Consider the following 12,526-nt stretch of genomic DNA (forward strand, 5'->3'; position numbering starts at 1 on the left):
CAGAGAGGCAGGCAGAGAGAGAGGAGGAAGCAGGCTCCCTGCCGAGCAGAGAGCCCGATGTGGGGCTCGATCCCAGGACCCTGGGATCATGACCTGAGCTGAAGGCAGAGGCTTTAACCCACTGAGCCACCCAGGTGCCCCTGTTGGGAGTTTTTATCATGAATGATTGTTGTACTTTGTCAAAGGCTTTTTTTGTATCTGTTGAAAGGATCATATGGTTCTTATCCTTTCTTTTGTTAATGTGATGTATCACATTGATTGACTTGTGAATTTTGAACCAGCAACCTTGGAATAAATCTGTTTGATCACTGTGAATTATTTTTCTTTAATGTATTGTTGGATTTGGTTTGCTAGTATTTCATTGAGAAATTTTACATCTGTGTTCCTCAGGAGTATTGGCCTGTAGTTCTCTTTTTTTGTGATGTCTATCTGGTTTTGGCATCAGGGTAATGCTTGCCTCATACAGTGAATTTGGAAGTTTTACTTTCTTTTCTATTTTTTGGAATAGTTTGAGAAGAATAGGTATTAACTCTCCTTTAAATGTTTTAAGTAGCTATTAACTCTTCTTTGGAATTTGCCTGAGAAGACATCTGGTCCTGAATTTTTGTTTGTTGGGAGGTTTTTTTAGTTATTAAGTTTCTTTGCTGGTTATTGGTCTATTCGAGTTTTCTATTTCTTCCTATATCAGTTTTGGTAATTTATGTATTCCTAAGAATTTATCCATTTCTTCTGGGTTGTACATTAGTTGGCATATAGTCTTTCATAACATTCTTCTATAATTGTTTGTGTTTCTGTGGTGTTGGTTATTATTTCTTTGCTCTCATTTGTGATTTTGTTTAATTGGGTCCTTTCTCTTTTGTTTTTGATAAGACTGGCTAGGGGTTTATCAATTTTATTAATTTTTTCAAAGAACCAGCTCCTGGTTTCATTGATCTATTGCATTTTTAGTTTCTATATCATTCATTTCTCCTCCAATCTTTATTATTTCCTTCCTATTACTGTTTTGGGATTTGTTTGTTGTCCTTTTCCTAGCTCATTTAGGTGTTAAGATTGTTTGAGATTCTTCTTGCTTTTTGAGGTGGGCCTACTATGTACTACTGTGTACTTCCCTCTTAGAACCACTTCTGCTGCATCCCAAAGCTTATACCATTGTGTTTTCATTTTCATTTGTGTCCATGTGTTTTTTTTAGTTTCTTCTTTTGATTTCCTGGTTCACCTGTTCATTGTGTCGCATGTTGTTTCACGTCCTTGTATTTGTGGTCTTACCAGACTTTTCTTGTGGTTGACTTCTAGTTTCATAACGTGGAGGTCAGTAAAGTGGCATGGTGTGATTTCAGTCTTTTTGTACTTGTTGAGACCTGTTTTGTTACCTATTAGGTTATGATTTATTCTAGAGAATGTTACACGTGCTCTTGAAAAGAATGTGTATTCTGCTGTTTTAGCCCAACTGGTCCAGCGTGTCTTTCAAAACCACTGTTTCCTTGTTGATTTTTCCGTTTAGATGATCTGTCCATTGATGTAAGTGGGGTGGTAAAGTCCCCTACTATTATTGTATTATTAATAGTTCCTTTATGTTTGTTACTAATTGTGTTATATATTTGGGTGCTACCATTTTCAGTGCATAAATATTTACAGTTGGTATATCTGGTTGGATTGTTCCCTTTATTATTATATAGTGCCCGTCTTTGTCTCTTGTTACAGTCTTCATTTTAAAAGTCTAGTTTGTCTAGACTTTTGTCTAGGTATTGCTACTCCAGCTTTCTTTTGACATCCATTTGCATGATCAGTTATTTCTCCATCTCCTCACTTTCAATCTGAAGGTGTCTTTAGGTCTAAAATGACTCTCTTGTAGGCCGCATATAGATGGGTCTTGTTTTCTTATCCATTCTGACACCCTATGCCTTTTGATTAGAGCATTTAGTCCATTTATATTCAGTTATTATCAATATGTATTTATTGCCATTTTATTACTTGTTTTGGAAGATTTTTCTTTGATCCTTTCTTGTCTTTCTCTCATCTTTTACTGATTTTCTTTCATGATGTATTTGGATTTCTTTCTCTTTATTCTTCATGTGTTAATTAGGGGGTTTTGATATTGGTCACCATTAGGTTTGTATATTACCTCTTTTTTTTTTTTTTTAAAGATTTTATTTATTTATTTGACAGAGAGAAATCACAAGTAGATGGAGAGGCAGGCAGAGAGAGAGAGAGGGAAGCAGGCTCCCTGCTGAGCAGAGAGCCCGATGCGGGACTCGATCCCAGGACCCTGAGATCATGACCTGAGCCGAAGGCAGCGGCTTAACCCACTGAGCCACCCAGGCGCCCCTGTATATTACCTCTTTTGTAAATAGCAGTCTGTATTAAGTTAATGGCTGTTCAGATTGGCACTGATTCTTTTCTCTACACATTTTGAGTATATGTTATTACATTTTATATCCTTTTTTGTGTGTGAGTCCTTGACTGAATTTTACAGAAATACTCATTTTTACTGCTTTGTGTTTCCTGTATTTATACTATCACTTTTATTTTCTCCTTTCCACTCGAAGAGTCCCCTTTAATATTTCTTGCAGTGCTGGTTTACTCATCACAAACTCTTTTAGCTTTTTTCTGGGAAACTCTTTATCTCTCCTTCTATTCCAAATGGTAGCCTTGCTGGATAGAATATTCTTGGCTGCAGATTTTTCCTAGTCAGCGTTTTGAATGTATTGTGCCACTCCCTTCTGGCCTGCCAAGGTTTCTGTTGAAAAATCTCTTTGAAAAGAAAACCCTAGCCTTATGGGTTTTCCCTTGTAAGTTAATGACTTCTTTTGTTGCTTTTAACATTTTTTTTATCACTATATTTTGCCATTTTAATTATGGTATGTCTTGGTTTTGGCCTGCTTTTGTTGATTTTGATGGGAGTTCTCTTTGCCTCTTGGATCTGTAAGTCTGTTCCCGTACCCAGATTAGGGAAATTTTTAGCCATTATTTCCTAAAATAAATTTTCTGCCCCCTTTTCTCTTTCTTCTTCTAGATTCTTTTAATATGAATGTTATTATATTATATTTAGTAGAGTAACTGAGTTCCCTGAGTCTATTCTTGTTGCATAATTTTCTCTCTCTTTTGTTCAGCTTCATTGCTTTCTGTTACTGTTTCTTCTAGGTCATCAATTCATTCCTCAACTCTTCCAGCCTGCTGTTCACTGTATCAAATGAGTTTCTAATCTCGTTTATTACGCTCTTCATCTTTCTTTTTAAACTCTTTTATGTTTGTGGTAAGGGTCTTATTGATGTCTTCTGTTCTTTTCTCAAACCCAGCGTGTAGTCCTATGATTGTTGCTTTAAATTCTCCATAAGGCATATTACATGTATCTGTTTCACTTAGATTCTGGCTGTTATTTCTTGCTCTGTCTTCTTCTTTCATTTAGGATAAATTCCTGTCTTCACATTTTGGTCTAAATTGCTGCCACCTTATGAGGGTTAGAAAAGCCAGTTATGTGTCCTGGAAGTAATGGCCTTATGATGAAGAGGTCATGTAGTGTCCAGGGCCTGTCACTTCAGGGAATGTCATCAATGTGTACTGTGTGTGTTCTGTTGTGTTCTGGCTGCTCTATCCTTCATGCCAGTCATCTGCAGAGACTTTCCTTGCTTGCTGTGGACATTGTTTCATCCCTGGCCTGAATGTGGTGAGTTTTAAGTAGGTTTACTGTGATCTGCTTGTAAAATGAGACCTGTCACCACCTACACTGGAACTGAGGCCCTGCAAAACTCTCTGGTCAGGCGACTTAGTGTGGGTAGGGGTTTATGCTGGTCTTCTTGGGGAGGGGCTCACCAAGCTGGGACTGAGGGAAATGTGACTGAGAAGGGCAGTTCTACTAGAGCTCAGAGGGGTTGGGCTTGGGTGAAAGCAAGTTAGTCAGCCGGTGTTACCTGCAGGTGGCTCTGTGTTTATACTGAGTTGTGGCACCAGCCATCTCATTTCTGGGAGGGAGTATGCCCATGAACATTGCCTCTCAGGGATATGCTCCAGAAGAGCAAATAATCTCCCACTGTGTCCCCCAGGCACTCTTCAGATTGCTGTTTCCATGGTATCTGCCCCCAAATTGTTTGTCTGCCTTCTCTCCAGGAGTACTGCAGTACCTTCTAGGCTCTATCCCAGCCAAACCTGCTGACCTTTAAAATTCCAGGCTTTAAGCCCTGCTTGTTGCAAGAAGTCATAAAACTCAGCCCCTCTCATTTCCTAAGCCAGTGGCTCTAGGGAAATGTTTTCCTTATGCATTCCCCTGGGTGCTCCTCTCTCTCTCTCTCTTTCTCTCACTCTTATTCTCACTTCGCTATGACCTCTCTCCCTCCTCTTCACAGCAGCTTCAACCCTTTGCTCCTCTAAACCACGTCTCCATGCTTTATGCCTTCTTCAGTGTAGCCTCTTTTCTCCCTTTAGTTGTGGAGTTTGTTCTGTCAGTCTTCAGGTCAATTTCTGGTGTATGTAGGATGATTTGATAGTTACCTAGTTGTATTTGTGGGACTAGGCAAGCCTACGGTCCTTCTACTCTGCCGCCGTCTTCTTCCTAACCAGTTTTTTCCTTTTTATGGCTGTATAATTTTCCATTTTGTGAGTATACAATTTGCTGTTCTGTTCACCAGTAGATGGTCCTTGGAGTTGTTTTGTGTTTTAGGCTTTTATGAATACAGCTATTATGAACATCTACATAAAGGCCTTTGTATGGACATACATTTCTGTTTCTCTTGAGTAAATACTAAAAGCTAGAATTGCTGGGTCTTTTGTTAAATGTATTCTTTTACTTTGTCAGAAACTGACATGCTGTTTTCTAAAGTGGTTCTACCATTTTACATTCCTACTAGAAGTATAGATGAGTATCGATCGTTCCTTCATCTCACCAACACTGGGATATAGTTGATCTTTTTTAAATTGACCATTCTAAAAGGTATGTGGTGGTATCTCATGGTTTTTATCTATATTTTCCTTCTGACTAATGATATTAAGCATCTTTTCATTAAGATAGATTGTAGAGAAGATATGTTTGTCATCCATATACTCTCTTTGGTGAGAATATCTGTTCATTTTTTAAAAATTGTGTTTATTTTCTTGTCTGGTTTTAAAAGTTCTTTACAAATTTTTTTTTATTTTTTTAAAGATTATATTTTTTTATTTGACAGAGAGAGATCACAAGCAGGCAGAGAGGCAGGCAGAGAGAGAGAGGAGGAGGAAGCAGGCTCCCTGCTGAGCAGAGAGCCCGATGCGGGACTCGATCCCAGGACCCTGAGATCATGACCTGAGCTGAAGGCAGCAGCTTAACCCACTGAGCCACCCAGGCGCCTTCTTTACAAATTTTAAATACAAGTTCTTTATCAGATTACATAAGCTTAGCAAATGTTTTCTACCAGTCTAGTGTGTCTTTAAAGACTAACAGTTTTGTTCAAAGATATCACTCAGAATTGATTGTTTGGGGTTGTTTTTACCATGTATACTGTAGGCCTTTTCAGGGTGTCAATTCATGTCTTTATTTCAAGAAAGTTTTCTTGAATTACAGATTTAAGTGCTTTTTCTACTTCATTATTTTGTATTTTTAAACTGCAATTATTTGTGTGTTGTATTTTCTTTATTTGTCACCTTTTCTTTGATATGTTTTACCTTTTTATTTAAATTTCATTTTCTTAGTTCTTTTCATTTATGTTTTCTAGTTCTCCTATTTTACTTTTGGTCATGTCTTTTCTCCCAAGGGTGGCTTGTATGCCTTTGTACTTCACGCACTGTGTCATTCTCCATTAGGACATCTTTGCATGTTATTCCTCTCACCAAGCATTGTATAAGTAGAAGCGTCTTTGTGGAATGATAGTGTTTTTTTGTTTTTGTTTTTGTTTTTGTTGAGATCACAAGTAGGCAGAGAGGCAGGCGGAGAGAGAGGGGGGTGGGGAAGCAGGCTCCCTGCTGAGCAGAGAGCCCGATGTGGGGCTCGATCCCAGGACCCTGGGATCATGACCTGAGCTGCAAGCAGAGGCTTTAACCCACTGAGCCACCCAGGCGCCCCTGGAATGGTAGTGTTTTAATAGTGATACACCATGGTAGTAGCAGCTGTTAAGTTCAACCAAAATATGTCATTATGTATATCATAATATTCATACTGTGGTATATTACCACTTAATTATGTTTATAGAAGTAAATGTTCAGTATCTGTTTCAAAGTAGTGAGTACATGCTGCCAAAAAGGAAAATAGACGAGAAGTTCTTTTTTACTAGCTGTCACTGCTTTTGCTTTTTAATACAGATGTTAATTCTCCATGATTTTGTGTTTTCGTTGAATAGCATTTGTATTAGCAGATAATACCGTTTATTTGTATCTGCAAAGTGACCTCTCTCTTTGGCAAGATGGGGTCAGGGTAGAGTTATGTGTTTGTGTTAGTGTGTTCATGTTTGTTGTTTTTGTAAACCTGCAGATAGAACTGAGAGACTTTCTGGTTCATCTTTCTGTCTTTAGACAGGGTAATATTTAACCCACTTAAACATTAAAATATCTTTTATTTGAGTTCCCAGATTGAGAGTTCCTACAGTCTCCTTGGTAACTTGTGTCAGCATTTTTCAATTAACTGACAGCAAAGTAGTTTAGTTGAAGAAATAGTTTTTAAAAAAGAAAAGATTCTGTTTTTGTCTGTCATTAAGAAGACAAGCATCCATTTGTTTAAAGCACTTAGTGTGTGTCAGGAAAGTAAAAGGAAGGGCATGCTAACTGGAAAACATCACGAGGAGAGGTACTTGGGAGAAGTTGGGAAGATCAGGGCCCATTTACAGGGTAGCAGTATTTGGGTTGAATGTAACTATGATGTAGTCTTGGAAGTTGATGGCTGTGAAATTCCTTTTTTTTAATCTAATCATTTATTTATTTATTTATTTATTTTTAAAATATTTTATTTATTCACTTGACAGACAGAGATCACAAGTAGGCAGAGAGGCAGGCAGAGAGAAAGGGGGAAGCAGGCTCCCTGCTGAGCAGAGAGCCCGTTGCAGGGCTTGATCCCGGGACTCCAGGATCATGACCTGAGCTGAAGGCAGAGGCCACTGAGCCACCCAGGTGCCCCGTAATCATTTAATTTTTAAGTGGGACAATATATAGTTTTTTTGTTTTGTTTTGTTTTTTTAGGAAAATAAGCAGTAAATTATTGGTGTATGGATTCAAATATTTCTAAGACCCACATGTGCTACATGAAAACCGGGGGAAAGATCTTCAATTCTTTCATTATTTTTATTACTTAATAAATAATTTTATTTCAGTTTTTTGATATTGAACACAATTCTTATTCTCATATATGCATTTTGTAAGTATTAGGTATTTTCAGAATCTGACGCTGTCATTTACTTTGGTGTATATTCTTTGAAAATATATTTGGCTCTACTTGCACAGGGATATAAAAGTGCTATAGTTGGCAGTGTTTTGAAAATAAAATACCTAATCTTTGTGTGTGTAGGCTTGAGGATTTTAACATTGTGATGGTTTTAGCATAATTTTTAGGAAATACCTATCATTGAACATCATTTTGTTTTTAGTTGTCATGGAAATGATGAAAGTTATTTTTCAGGAAAGTTAATGAACTGTACTTCAGCTATTATTTCCAAAGTGTAGTGGGAATGATGGCAGAGCATGTAACCTGTGGTTCATCTTCTCAAACCCTTGTTCACAAGTTGCCTTTTGTCATTAGTGTTTTCTCTTTTTCATTGCCTATGAACTTTCTCAAGTCGCTCTTTGGTAGTGTGATAGTTGCTATATTTTTATACTTACTATTAATTTTTCAAGTCCCAGGATACCATGCAATAGTATATGCTATAGCTTTCTACCTAACTCGCTAAAAGCAACTTATTATTTAAAGGTATATAAGGAAAAACCTGATGAGGAATAGTTACCTTATTTGGGATTTTGCCAGACTATTAATAAAAATTTAATAACTTGTTTCCTTCTAACATTTGCAAATAATTATTTTTAAAAATTTCTTCCTGTTAGACCTTTGAAGATTTTAAAAATGACAAGCAAGCTGTAGAATATCAACAAAGAATTGTGGATATTTTATTGAAAGTAAGTATTCTGAGAATAGATGTCTTTGTATTGATGTTTGTTTGTTTGTTTATTGGGGGGAGGGTTATAGGGAAAGGGTTAGAGAAAATCTTATGCAGGCTCCATGTCCAGTGTGGATCCTGATGCAGGACTCAATCACATATCCTGAGGTCATGACTTGAGCCAAAATCAAGTCATATACTTAACCAACTGAGCCACCAGGTGCCCCATATTGGTGTTTATTTTAAGAAAGCTGAATTGTTTTATAGCAAGTTCTAAAATGATCCTCTTTAATGAAGCAGTGTGTTCAATTCATTTAAAGATTTTATTGTGATATCTTTGTCTTTAACCTGAATAAAATACTAATCATTTTAAAAAATGTATTTCAGCTGTAGACTAGATATAGGATATAAGGTACTACTGTGAAATGCATATTATGGTAGTTGCTTTATCAGTATGATTATGTGAAATAATGGTGACTAACTCAGAATGCTTTGAGAAAATAATTAATGTGAAGAATCTTCTTCCATCTCATACCAGCCTTGCTGTGTTGCTTAGTTGGTACTGTCATCTGACCATGGCACTGAGATGGTGGGCACAACTTCAGAATGATTAGAGGCACACAGAGATGATCATCTCAGTTTAAATCTAACCAGATTCAGTCCAAAGCTATTTTGAGATCCATGCTACTGCTAATGAATGAATGCAGAGACAGATTCTTTTCCCTTCCATCTGCACAGCTTGAACCAGGCCAGTTTCTTCTTGTAGTTGAAATCTTAGAATTTTCATCCTGTTCATTTGGCTGTAAAATGGAGGTTTCTTCCTTTTAGTGAATTTTAGATTATTTTGGGCAAGAGAGCAAATCAAAACTTTCCCTAATTGTGTATGACACTAATGCATTACATTTATAATAGCTCTTTATAATTTTCAAAACACATTTATATACATTATCTTATTTGAGCTATTTATTGACCTTGTAAGATAGGCACTGATGAATATGAGAATAGGATTTGCTCAGCCTCCAAATAATGCCAGTTTGATCCAGGTAGGGGGTGTGGAGAATTTTTACTTGGGTCTCCTAAACAGTCTCTCTATACCTAATCTTGTCCTCCTTTAGTTTGTGATCTTGCCTTTCTTTTATTCTTCTGTGGCTCCCTATTGGATCAGTTGGAATTAAGTTCCACTGTGAGAGAAAATCAAAGTAACAATAGTTTAATTGTGATGGGAGTTTATTTTTCTCATGAAAGTCTGGAGGTCAGCAACCTGTTCTAGTAGAGTGGCTTCACGGACTTACCAAGGATGCAGATGCCTTCTGCTTTAACTGTTGTTATTCTTAGTACATGGTTTCTGTCTTTGGTCCAATGGACGGCTCTAGCCATCACCTGAACATTCTAGCCAGTCTGAATGCAGAAAGAGATGAAGCAGAGTTTCCTCTCTCTAAGAAGACTTTTTAGAATTTGCATACTACAATTCAGCTTACAACATATTGATCAGAACTTAGATATATTGCTTCTCAGCTGCTAAGAGAGATTGAGAAATGTACTCCATGTTATGGGTGACCATGTGTTTAGCCTAAAATGAGGAGTTCTGTTTCTAAGTTAGGAAGGAAGAGCAGATGTTAGAGCACAATTCCTGATTTCTGTCATACTCATCTGAAGTTTGTCGAATATGAATCCAAGATCCTTCTGTATTTTCTGGTCCCTGATTACTTCTTTATAATCGCTCTCTTCTCCTGTCCCTGACACACCCCCTGTGGCACACACATTCTTTGTATTAATGAACTTCTCAACTGTATTAAATTATTGCGATTCACTAAACTGCATGATCTGTATGTCTTACGTTCTTTGTGTGAGTTTCCTTTCATCCCATCATGCCCTTCCTTCCCTTTCCCCGCCTGGCAAATTCCTAACCATTTTCTAGGACAGAACTCAAATATCATCCACGAGAAACTCCTTTAGAATCCTTTCCACAATTTGAGTTTGATTAGTTGCCCCTTCTCCGTGTTCATACTTATACAGCACATGGCACGCTGTAAGGGAATTATTTACAGGTTTATTTTCCTGCCTGGAAAATAAAGTTGAGTTTCCGTTAAGCAGAGACTATGAGGATTTTTGTGTGTGTCATTGTTTTAACATGCCCTGAGTATGTCCAGCACAATGCGTGCATGCTGGTAAGTGGTCAAGACATGTTTGCAAGTTGAGTGAGTGGGAGTTTGAATTTAAAACTGTGCCAACTTGGAGGAACAATCCAGATGAAGAAAATAGTGCTTCGTGAAGTACTTAAACTATTACAGTTGGTGAATTGCTACCCTCGTATATTGTTTTGTATTGCCTACCTTGGGTCATTGAAGATTGAACTCTTGAGATTATTTTCTCATTTCTGATGAGAGAGTCCTATTAACAAGTGTGCTGCTGACAGAGCCAGTGAACATGGGAATGGCAGCAAGCACCAGAGAACTAGATGAGCATCAGAGCTAAGGTGATACTATGTGTCTGAATGACTACAGACATGGAAGTGAAAAGATGTTACTTTGTGACTTTATATAAGATTGCTCAGAAAATTTTTTTAAGCCTGGTTCCTGGAATAGGTAAGAGAAGAATGGAGAGAGACCAGAATTTCGAGGATGATAACTGTTAGACACTTGGTGAGGTGCCAAGGGAATTGGCTGAGAGTTAGAAGTGTTTTCTCAGAAGGTGTTTCTAGGATCAGTTGGTAAAGTGGTCCACACCTAGAGAGTGAAAGGATGGGGAAAAGCCAAGCGGAGCAGTAGCTGGGCCCAAAAGTTGAGTCTAGGAAAGGCAAGGAAGTTGAGTCTAGGAAAGGCGCACGGCAAGGGAGTGATGATGGAGTATCTTAAAGCGATAGAGAGTTCTTTGAATATTGTCAGTTGGAACTTAGAAACCTCAAAGATTATAACTTGAAGTATTCTCCAACTGTGGTAATGAAGAATTATGCACTTGAGCAAGCTGTGGTTGCCAGACTAAAGCAGGACGACTTAAAGAAAGGGGTACACTGCTAGCAAAATAGGAAGAGGTAGGCCAAAAGCTGTGTGCCCTGAGGGAACATTTTACAACAGGAGCAGTCTTACACTTGATCTTCGGGTGAGAGTACAAGAGGGAACAGGACAACCAAGGGAACAGGACCATCAATGGATGAGACAGTTGGTTGTTCGGCTAATCCCAGAAATACCTGATCTTCCTTCCCTGTATTCTGCATTTTCTTTCTTTGCTGATGGTGTCATCATCGGAAGTGCCTCTCAGGCCCAAGTCTGTCGCTGTTTATTCCTCCTTTAGCCACACGTTTCCACTCAGGTAAATCCTTGTCCTGTTGCCATCCTCTCTGCAGGGCCTTTTGCACCTGTTCCTGCTTCTGTTTTCATGATCACCATCCTGGTTCAGACCTCCTTGTCTCTCTGTTAGACCCCTGTAGTCACATGCATCTCACCTGGGCTCTTTATCTTTTAATTCTTCCTTGTGTTATTTTGTCCTGTTCACTGCCAACTGGATAATTTTCCCAAGTGCAGTGCTGGTCACAACCAGATCTCCTGTTGAACATGTTTAGTAGCACCCCAGTTTTCTGTGGAATAAACTCTAGATTCCTTGGAATGACATTTGAGGCCTCGTCTTTTCAGTCTGCTATCTCTCTCCTCCTCATGCATGCTGCTACATTCTAGTGGAACACATCGTTTCTTCAAACACACTTGTGTTTTCCTGTGTCCATGCTTTTGCTCACACTCTTCTCTCTGCCTTGGTAACTCTCTCCTTTCCAAACTTTTCTCGTTTCTTTTCAAATTCCCTTTCTCATTTTCTCCACCATGCTTTTATAACCATATGTTCTTTCATAATATTGGTCACATTGTGCCTTTTATTTATTTGTTTTTTAAGATTTTTTATTCACTTATTGGAGAAAGAAAAACAGAGATAGTGAGAGAGAGTACACGAGTGGGGAGGAGAGGGACAAGCAGGCTCCTCAGTGAGCAGGGAGCCTGATGTGGTCTTGAACCCAGGACCCTGGGATCATGACCTGAGCCGAAGGCAGATGCTTAACTGACTGAGCGACTCAGACGTCCCCACATTGTGCCTTTTATTTCAGATTTGTTACTTGATTTTCCTTGCTTTCTTACTGATTAACTGAACGTGTTTCCCTTTCCATCTTACACCCAGGAGGTAGACAGGAGGTGAGAGCTCATTCAAACCAGAGGAGTGATTATGATTGGATAACTGTATGTGCTTGTAACAAGCTTGTTGCCCGAAACCATTTGTCTAAGGAACTGCTTGTAGACAGGGCAGAAGCCGTTCACTTCACTGATTCCTGGGCTAGTGGACTTCCTTTTCTGGGACACTTTCACTCTCAAGTTAACTTGCTTTTTTTAAAAAAATAATAATTTTTATTATAGAATAATGGACATACAACATTATACTGGTTTCAGGTATATAACATAACAAGTGATTCAATATTTACATACATGAAATGGCTATTGCAGTAA

General features: G+C 38.2%; 1 protein-coding gene across 4 annotated transcripts in view; it reads left to right on the forward strand.

Annotated features, from left to right (window-relative positions):
- The window catches only part of VPS8 (VPS8 subunit of CORVET complex), a 254,482-nt gene that overhangs the window by 115,346 nt on the left and 126,610 nt on the right, over positions 1–12,526 (forward strand). For all 4 annotated transcript variants that reach the window (XM_044251922.1, XM_044251925.1, XM_044251923.1 and 1 more), the window contains one exon: positions 7,990–8,061. In XM_044251922.1, the coding sequence (XP_044107857.1) occupies positions 7,990–8,061 (72 nt within the window). The remainder of the gene's footprint in view (positions 1–7,989; positions 8,062–12,526) is intronic.

Source organism: Neovison vison, chromosome 6 (assembly GCF_020171115.1).
Source record: "Neovison vison isolate M4711 chromosome 6, ASM_NN_V1, whole genome shotgun sequence".
Taxonomy (NCBI): Eukaryota; Metazoa; Chordata; class Mammalia; order Carnivora; family Mustelidae; genus Neogale; species Neogale vison.